This window comes from Magallana gigas, chromosome 3 (assembly GCF_963853765.1).
Source record: "Magallana gigas chromosome 3, xbMagGiga1.1, whole genome shotgun sequence".
Taxonomy (NCBI): Eukaryota; Metazoa; Mollusca; class Bivalvia; order Ostreida; family Ostreidae; genus Magallana; species Magallana gigas.
In genome coordinates, this window is record NC_088855.1 from 24,293,676 (window position 1) to 24,304,246 (window position 10,571).

Below are 10,571 nucleotides of genomic sequence, written 5' to 3' on the forward strand. Positions count from 1 at the left end.
AATTTTATGTTTTGTTTTGTCTGTAAGTTGTTTCTCTTAATGATTTCTTTTAAACATTTGTTTTCTTATTCACACTTGGCACAGAATTACATATAAAAGGTGCTACAATATATAAAATGTGTCTATATATCTGCAGCGATTTCTTTAATTGGACTAAATAGACATACATGTACTGTATACATGCAGGGAAATATTCGCCCCCGTTTTTATTTTCGCCCCTTTCACCCTCGTTTTCAGCGGGTGAATTTAAGACTGGGCGAATTCCAATGTTCCACTTTATCTCTTTAATACACAAGGATGTCTTGGCGAATTTAAGACGGAGCGAAACCGTTTGCAAATGTTGAAGGGCAAAAATAACCCTGTATACAGTAAAGAAAATTGTTTCATGTGATTCAGATAGAGTTGATCTCTTGATAAATAATGAGATTGAAGCGCCCATAAATACAATGATGTAAGGAAAATCGAAGAGACTCCTTAGCTTTTCAATGATAGAGGAAATATGTACTTCAAATGTATGCAATGCATTTCCAAATTGAAAGATTCGCAACTTGGTTACAGACATTATATTAGTAAGCAATTTTCAACATTTTCTTTACTTATACTGGTATATTGTCAATTGTTTTGTCAATAAGGTCAATTGTTTTTAAGATGGCTCTATAATGATCAGTAGAAGTACTTGAAAAATAGATTATTATTATTGTCATAACTCTGAAAATCTGTAGCATATATATGATGGACTGGGTGGGTGGATATAAAAACCTTTGAAATCCTATAGTGCTCGGTGTAATTATTTTTTAGGGGAACCTGATGTCAGGGTGTGTATTACTTTTGTCCCAGTTATATACCAGGTATGAAATCCTGGTCAATTTGTTACAACAAATATGATTATATGTAAGATCAATTTCTCAATACTGACGATCCATTTCTCAATTTCTCAGATTTTTCCAAAATAAATAAATGAATAGACAATTTATCATGAACGTGCGCGTTCAATTATACTCATAATTAATATCATTATAAGAATTTAAGAAAATAATAAGAGAAAGGCGGAAGGGGAGAGGGGGTAGTTGAGTGTGGATGGAGACAGATCTGAACATTTCATTTCTTTCAAGAATTTTTTTAAAAGAATATCATATTTGTGTCTTTGACAAGCTGTGGCTGTTCCATGATCCATGCTCAGTTCTGTTATTTATAGGGATTTCAAACTAAAATCACGATAAACACTGAATGATAGTAACTTATTTTAATTTTGTATATGTACCTAAAGTGCTATTTATGAGCAATGATAATTTCAATTTTTATTTAGTTATAAACATTCATTGTAAAGGGATGTTGTCAATTTATTGCGGTAAAAATTAAGAAACAACTGAGTTTTATGAACAATTTAATGGACAGATGAGAATGCAATTTACTGAAGGGAATTTTGGTGTCTTATGTGTTGTTTTCTGATCATGTTACCGAAATAAACTGTTAAATACAGCAATTTTAATTTTATTTATTTTACTTACATTTTGATTCTCTTTATCATTTGATTAAGAATTAGTGATTTGAGATTACTGTGTAATCCTACAGGTATATGTATCTTTATTGGTAGTATTGGGACAGAGTTATCCTATTATATAAATTCTATTTGATAAAAGAATTGACTTGATTAAAGTTTCAAGAAATTTCAAATTCAAACCAAGCTCTTGAAATAAAATTATAATTATAAAGGTATAATATGTAAGGATAGATTGTGTGTGTGTGTGTGTGTTAGAGAAAAAGAAAGAGAGAGAGATTAAACAGATGCAAATAAGTTTTGAAACCTAGCAAGCTTGTTGGACAATATTTTGTAAATTCATTCTCTCAAAACCATATAAATGGTACATGAAGTACAAGCTTTGTAAACATATTTACAATCAATATACAGACAGTCTGGATGAGCAAAGCTAGCTAGTTATGTTTGTAGAGAACAGACAATCTCATAAATTTCAAATATGAATATACAATTTCCCCTAGAAATACAGAGTTATTGTTCGACAATGAAATACAAACTTTTAAAATATTTAGTTTAAACTTTATTTCATTTTGAATTGTACATCAATATAAACAATAAATAATGCAAACAGGATTCGGAAACAAGTTGTTACAACTTATATTAATCCGTTTCCTTAAATTGACTTTCAACTATTAAAAACGATAGTTGCCCTTGCTGAATGGCAAGTATATTAGGAACAACAAATGAAAAAAAAGATGGAATTGATGGAAAAATTTAACCAAAAAAAATGAAAAGGGAAAAATATGATAGAAAATATACAGAGAGAGATATCATAACTTGAATTAACATTAAAAGTGACCGAGTAATAAACAGTCGTACGATGCAAAAATAACAAAATCGACAATACGGTAGCAAGTGGAATTAAGTTACAAATCGTTTAGTAGCAGAAATAAAATGATGTACATGTTTGAAAATGTTTGTATTATAGGAATAATTTCTATCTGGGTCTCCAAATAACAGAATGTTTAAAGTGACCGGTCTTAATGGGTCAATGAATTTTTTCCTTGCATCAGTGTATAGAGGACATTCTAATAAAAAGTGTATTGTTGTTTCAATTTGTCCACAGGCACAATTAGGATTATCTATTATATGTTTTTTGGATAAATGCGAATTAAGTATACTACAATTGAGTCTAAGTCGTGTGTGTAAGATCTGTTCTGTGCGCTTACCAAATAGAAAGTGTCTTGGGGTTTTACAACAGTTTGAGTTAAGCACACGTTTCAAATTGGATACTGAAGGATTTTCTTGGACACTTATCGGAAGATCGTTCCAAAGCTTTGTAGTGGACGGTAGAAAAGATTGTGAATAGTGGTTTGTATTAGATTTTCGTTGAGTAATGCAGTGCGATCTTCTTGTGGGATAATGATGTGTTTCACTGATTCTTAAGGGGATTAGAGAAGATAGATAATCTGGAGCACTTCTATGGACCATGGTGTGGAATTTGATTAGTTTATGTTTTTGTCTACGATTGTGTAGAGTGTCCCATCCAACCTCTCGATACAGATCATTTAAACTTACGAGTTTTGTCGCACCTGAGACTATGCGAGCTGCCTCAATATTGATTTTTTCGAGTTTATCAGCTAAATCGTTTGAGATATTGTCCCAGACAACATCTGCGTATTCAATGACTGGTCTTACAAATGAAATGTAAAGTTTTTCTAAGGATTTTCTATCTAATAAAAATTTGAGTCGTCGTAGAATGTGTAACCTAGACGATGCCTTCGCCACGACAATATTAACGTGATATGACCATTGTCCGTTGTCGGAAAAATGTAATCCTAAGTGTTTATGATGTGACACTTCACTTATCTTTTGTCCATTCAAGTACAAGTCTGGATGTAGAGTTCGGTTTCGTTTGGTACTAATTGTTATGCTTTCAGTTTTCTGAGGATTAAAGGTAACTAACCATTGATTAGACCATTTGTGGATTTTGTCAAGGTCGCTATTTAATGTCTTACTTGCGATGACCGGGTTATCGACAATAATGTATAAGGTGGTGTCATCCGCAAATAATTTGATAGTGGATCTTATGTCAAACACTATATCGTTTATATATACAAGAAATAACAATGGACCCAATATTGAGCCCTTTTTAAAATATTTGGTTGAACATAAAATATTAAGGTCAGGTGACCTATTGCCATTGGTCCTCGTCTGTCATCATGCATAGTTCGTTTACAATTTTACATTTTTAACTTCTTAAAAAAGGACAAGGCCATCTTTTGTGTGAAGGCCTTCTGTGGTAGGAAGAATCTAAATTGTAAAAATCATGCCTCTACCACCCCCGGAGCGTCATAGGCGGGGCCAAATATGGAAAAAAATAGCCAAATTTTCAAAAAGCTTTTTCTACTCCCACACATGTGAGAAAAAAACGGAATGCATGATTATGATGTCAATAAAGATCTTTATCAAAATTGTGAAATTCATGGTCCATGGATCTGGGGTTTAGGCCCTAGGGTGAAGTCAATACGGCCATACAGTAAAATGTATCAAATCTTAGAAAATCTTCTTCTCTACTCCCATATATATTTGTTATAAACTAAATGCATTGTTATAATGTCTGTGAAGTCTTCTACTGAAATTCATGATCCCTGGGACAGGGGCTCAGGCCCTAGTGCGAGGCCAATACAGCCATATTGTGAAAATGTATCATACATGTATCTTAGAAAATCTTGTTCTGAATGCATGGTTATGATGTCCACTAACTCCTCTACCTAAATTGTGGCATTCATGGCCCCTGGGTCAGGGGTTCAGGCCCTAGGGCGTGACAATATGGCCAAATAGTGTTAATGCATATAATTTTTAAACATCAACTTCTCTTCTCCCACACATCTGTAAGTAGACCATCTGTATGTAGACCAGAAAGCCCGGCCCTCTACCAAAATTGTAAATTTCATGTATGGGTTTTGACTCGGGAAGGGGGGGGGGTGGAATGAATGGAAGCATAGTGTTAATGTATATAATGTTTAAAAATAATCTCTTCTCTACTTCCATGCGTCTGTAAGGAAAATTGAATTCCTCATTTTAAAGACCAAGAAGCCCGACCCTCTACCAAATCTGTTAATTTCCTGTCCCTTCAGGCAGGGGTTCTGGCTGTTGGGTGGTCATATAGTGTTAATGTATTTAAATGTTAAAAAGAAAAATAAAAGAAAATAAAGCTTTCTACCAAAATTGTAAATTTTTTGTCCCCCAAGGTAGGATATTTTGAATCTAGGACGGGGCCAAAACAGTTCTTACTGCAGAGTCTGGCCAAAATGGTCATATAGTGTTAATGTATATGATGTTTAAAAATGTCTTCTTACAGAATATAGGAACTGACTGCATATTCTAATATTTATTGTAACAGTTAATAGAGTTATCTTCCCTTGTTTGTTCATATCTAGTTAATTAATCATTAAAAATGATGTAATTAAAAAGTTGTATGATTAAGGATCCTCGACACCCCGTGACTTCTACTTTTCATGACAGTACGCCACAACATGAAGATTTAAACGCACTGTAAATCAGTTTATATTGACAAAGTTTGTTGTATATCTCTGTGGCGAAATGGGTGTAGCTTCAATCGATTGATCTGGAGGTCCCGAGTTCGAATACCGCAGGGGGCTTTTATTTTCATGAATAATAGTACATTTTTAAAAAAAATTTCTCCAAAATTGAAATTTTTCTGTCGTATTTAAGTCGAACACGCGCTAAAAATCCATATCTTTAAGTAATTTACAAGTTCGGGTTTGTATGCAGAACTTTTTCCAGGTGTGTGGAGGACCTATTGGGCCTCTTGTCTTGCTAAAAATTCCTTCCGAATAGAGAATAATACATTACATTCTAACAGATAGTAAAACTCGCCTCCAATATGAATTCATGTCGTTGTAAACTAGCTGTTCCAACGACAGACAACAGTCCGTCCATTTATTAAATTGTGGCATAGATAGTTTTCCAGTTTGAGAGGTTTCATGCAGTTGATAAATAATTATTTTATTGGAATACGATGTAATTTAAAAACATAATACATGTAATTAGGATGATATGGATTTTAAAAGTATATTTTTTCTCAAGAACCAACAAGCCAGCAATATCAATTTTTTTTTTATAGATGAAACTTCTAAGCTTGTTCAAAACATGATCCCTGGGGGTCAGAAAGGGACCAAAATTAAAGAAAAAATTACCATCTTTAATAAGTAATTTTAACAAATTTCTATATGAACAATTTTCACTGTATTCAGAATTCGATGTTTCTTTCTCAAACACGACGAGGGTAATGAACAATGGTCCAAGTTTAAAGTTTAATTTTATTGCATTTTAAAGAATAGATTTTAATCATGATTGATTTATTAAGAAGTAAATTGAAGTAGTAAATTGGATGATATAATTTAAAATAGCTTATTCCCTTTTTTCAAGTTTGTAGGTGAATTTTACATAACATGTGGCACTGGTATATAATACATTTCTCATGTATCAGGTCTAAAGGCAAGTAGTGAAAAGACTTTAAGATCTGCAGAAGTCCTTATCAGTTTGTTCAAATGAAACTAGACCAACACACTTTTATCTTCAATGGAGAATTTTAACATGATTTCCCGTCTAGTGTGCTTACATTTTGTGGTATTGGTTAGTCTTGACAATGCTCTCGCTAGCACATGCACAGAGAGGCTTGAAGTACTCGAAGGTATTGTAGGAGGCCTCATAAAGGGAATGGGGGCCAGAGGTGCGGACATTAATGTTAACTTTGGAAAGAAGGAAGATACCTCCATTAACACTTTACTTCGGAAAGAGATTCGAGATCTAAAGAAGAAGCTAACATCCCTGGAAGAATCACTGACTCACTCCAACCTCCGAACCAAAGAGCTGGTAGAAAGGGTCTCAGATCTTGAATCTTCTCTAAAATCCAACAGCAAAAATAAGACTGTCCGTTGCAAGTGTTCGAAAAAGAATTCGAAAATTAGTTCCATTGCAAACGACGTTTTGAAGCAGGTGACATATAACATGGATAAAAAGAACTTGGTATCTACGTTCAATGTTAAATCACACGCGCCTCCCTTTAGATTATCAAAAAAATTGTCAGAGACCAAAACACAACCAATCAGAGCTTCTCGCGGACAAGAATCCTCGTACAGCGCGCAAAACCAAACAGAAGGGGTCAATGCTCTTTCAGGTAATTGATGAAAGGTCAACAGAACACAACTAGTATAATGGCAGAACATCAAATCCTTCCATTGCCATGTAAATTTATGTTTTGTTTAAAATGATAAAGTATTGGTTATAGTCAAAAAGAACAATTTCATTTCTCTTGCATGGAAGCAATTTTTATTACTTTTTAATATCTTCTCAATCTTAATATGTCATATTTTAGGAAACATGACGTCAGTACATTTAACCCAAGATGGCGTTGCATTTTCTGCGTACGTATCTGCACATGAAACAGAATTGTCTAAGGGATACACCATACACTTTGACACCATTATAACAAACATCGGCGGCCATTACAACAAGTACTCTGGAGTCTTCATCGCACCACAACACGGTGTATACGTGTTCGCGTGGACTCTCTATTGTCACGCGGAAGGATACATTTTCTCTGAACTTGTTGTGAATTCCGATGTCGTTGGGGCCATGGTTTCGGACGGAGAGCTTCAGGGCGCCACAAACATACGGACAGCCACGGGGATCGTGGTGGTGGCGATCAGTCAGGGGGACGCCGTGTATGTACGTACTCACCCCACGAAAGACCACCGACACAACCTGTACAGTGACCCCGCCTGGCGCTCGTCTTTCAATGGATGGAGAGTCTGATTCATTGACAGGATAAATTTATACTTCATCAGAGTCTTTGTCTTGCGTACAGATAAACTGGTCAGAGTGATGGTTTATTTGCCAGATGTTAGCTTATTTTGTTATATAAAAAAATGTGATGAAATCATAGACTTAATCGAGATTTTTAAAAAAGTATAATCACCTACTTTAATAGTTAAAACTTGAACAATTAAACGCTTTGTCTTTTGTTTATTTCAGTACCCATGAAACTTAAAGGAAAGCAATGATTATCCCCTTCTATGATATTATATTTATTTAACTTATCATAATATCTAACAAACCGACATGTACATATGTCCAACACACCACCGTCCGGTAAACATATTTTCCGGCAAATCGACAAAACAATATGATAATTCAAGATATTCATCTGCCTGTATGATTTCCAGTGGTCATAAATATCTGACAAGTCTAAATCAAGTAGAACTTGATCTAATTATAGCATTCGATTTATGTGATAATTCGAGACCTTTTCAATGAATATTTTATGTTTTTCACAGATTTTTTATTTAGAACAAAAGTTGACCATTCTAACATATGTAAAGAAAGTCCGATCAACTCCTTTACTGTCAGTATTCATTTGAAAAATGACCCGGGTTAGTTCTCAAATAAGCTCAATATATTTTTCGTTACACCGGTAATTTCGAAAAAAAAATACAAAAATTTATGTAATTCCATGAAGAGTTCTTATCATTTAAGCGAATCTAGGTTAAGTTCATGTGGATCTTATCAAACCGAACTAAACCTTACATAGTACGTAACTAGTGCAAAGAAAAATGGAGACTCTTAAAACAACAGTTTTTATTGTCGTCCTCTTCCACATTGCTCTGGATGTCTATGGCTTGTCGTCAGACGACACCTGCATAGAGAGGCTTGATAATCTAGAGAAACTATTGGCAAACCTGAATGAGAAACTCGAAAACCATCAAGCGAAAAAAACCAAAGATGACGCAATGTTCAAAGATATTCAAGACGAAAATAGTAACCTGAGAAGGAGAATGAAATCTTTAGAAGAAATAGTTCTTACCTCGAGTCGCCGGACGGAGAAACTTGAAGCTAGGATTGCAGATTTAGAATCTTCAAACTGGTTTCTGAAATCCAGAATGACTTCAGCAAACACTAACTTTAGATTCAATAAGAAATATTCGAATTCTTTACTTGGAAATCTCAGAACAGACGATTTAAGTAAAGAAAACACGACTACCGATCCACCGACAAATCACGGTAACAAGGAGAAGCTACAACTCCAAACTGCATCGGTAAAACGCAAAATTAGTCAGTCAGAGAAAATACCACGTGCATCAAAAGAAAAACGTATTCTGACAGGTAAGATATTAATTAACTTAAAAACCAACATGAACTTGTACATGATAATATTTCACTTATTAATTTTACCACACTATAGGACAGTATTGATTCATTCATGTATTTCAGGGATCCAATCAACCTCCACCCCATTCCCAGATGGTGCTGCATTTTCTGCATACGTGTCTCATTATGAAACAGACATATCTAAGGAATTCACCATTCACTTTGACACAGTTTTAACAAACATCGGCAACCATTATAACAAACATTCAGGAACATTCACCGCGCCTCAACACGGTGTTTACGTATTTACGTGGAATCTCTACTGTTATGCGGAAGGATACATATATTCTCAGCTTGTTGTGAACTCTAATGTAGTTGGGACTATGTTTACAAGCGCGCAGGGTGCTGCTAATATTAGAAGTCCTACTGGTATTGTGGTTGTGGAGGTGAATCAGGGAGATGTGGTATTTGTACGGACTCACCCTACAAATGGTCACGTCGGGAATCTCTACAGTTACACAGACTATCGATCATCCTTCAATGGCTGGAAACTGTACTAACATACGTCAATAAAAACGTATTCTCTACAAGTGAAATAAAAATTCTACATTAAAATCTGTTTTTATGAACATTTCATTTCCGAACATCTTTTATGAATTGATGAAAAATAATTGAAACAACATTAAATGTTTCACATTTACAACTCAACACTTTTCAACTGAATTAATTATGTACTTTTTCATTCTACTCCAACGCCAACGAGCGTTCCCAGCAGGCATACAACGTTGTACCAACGTTGAAAATACGTTGATTATGGTTGACGACGTTGAACAACCAAAAATCAACGATACAAGACGTTGAAAAAAAGACGTTGAAAACCTAACTAATTTTCAACGTCAGTATGACGTCTTATACTCTGAGATATATCGACTAAAACATAACATAAAATTATTATCTGTTTGTATTGTTTTTGTAATAAATATAAGCATTTTCCCAGATTAAAACTGTACACGCGATAATCGACTTATGTACTTCCAAGTCTTTAATAAAACAATGCCATTTTAATAATATTTAAACCTCTAGACCTAGAGTTAATTTACAAAATATAAAATACATACAAAACTTGTAAATTGTCAGTGATGGTGCGTTAGCCATTTGCGTAACACCTCGCCCAAATCCGCACTGCTTGAAACGAGCTGACCAATTAGTATCAAATTACTGGCACAAACTCAAACAAAGAAATAGAGTCCAACTGTGAAGAGGGAGAGCGCATTTTGAATTTGAATGTATGAAGCAACACATCGACCATTTAGTCAAAATGAGTTGGATTTTATCATCGAAACAGTGAAGTAAGTTGTAATTTCTTGAACTTTTTAATAACATTGATAGATGTAAAAAACAATATAAAGGAAATCATGCATTATTGCATTGATCACATAATGAGGTACATGTGTTCCTTGCATATTGGCTTGGTTGTAATACAATGTTTTGATTTCAAAATAAAACACCCGACATTTGGACTGATCAAAGGATTTTACATTAACCGATTGAGTGCACACATTTTTCATTCTTCTTTGCAGATGTTGTGACATTGTGTACGTGTATCGAAGCAAAATTGGGAGTCCCATGATTATATCTCAGGAAACTCGATTGAAGAGACGGAAGGAAGATCAATGAATTATTGTTTAGAAGAAATGACGACTCTGTGATTCGACCCAACTTTTTTGATATGTGTATCATCTGTTTTATGGTGAACCTGTTGCTACTTATTGACTAATTAGTAACTATTGTGAGGAAATTAAATCCCTAAATAAATAAATTGAGTATTATCTAAAGTTTGGTGACTTGTTGTGTATGAAATAATTTGATATGTTGTATAATTATTTAAACTACTTGGGTTATATAGTTCAGAAGCCAT

The 10,571-nt window shown here is 34.2% G+C and overlaps 2 protein-coding genes across 2 annotated transcripts; both read left to right on the forward strand.

The window, feature by feature from the left end:
- Positions 1–5,944: 5,944 nt before the first annotated feature.
- On the forward strand, positions 5,945–7,400 carry LOC117692962 (uncharacterized). Its single transcript, XM_034482652.2, has 2 exons — positions 5,945–6,683; positions 6,882–7,400. Exons 1-2 carry the CDS (start codon positions 6,086–6,088, stop codon positions 7,319–7,321), a joined length of 1,038 nt encoding a protein of 345 aa, XP_034338543.2. The 5' UTR covers positions 5,945–6,085; the 3' UTR covers positions 7,322–7,400.
- A 679-nt stretch (positions 7,401–8,079) lies between these two features.
- On the forward strand, positions 8,080–9,213 carry LOC105317520 (multimerin-2). Its single transcript, XM_020062873.3, has 2 exons — positions 8,080–8,668; positions 8,777–9,213. The coding sequence occupies exons 1-2, from the start codon at positions 8,119–8,121 to the stop codon at positions 9,211–9,213; spliced, it is 987 nt and encodes a 328-aa protein (XP_019918432.3). The 5' UTR covers positions 8,080–8,118.
- Positions 9,214–10,571: the final 1,358 nt, after the last annotated feature.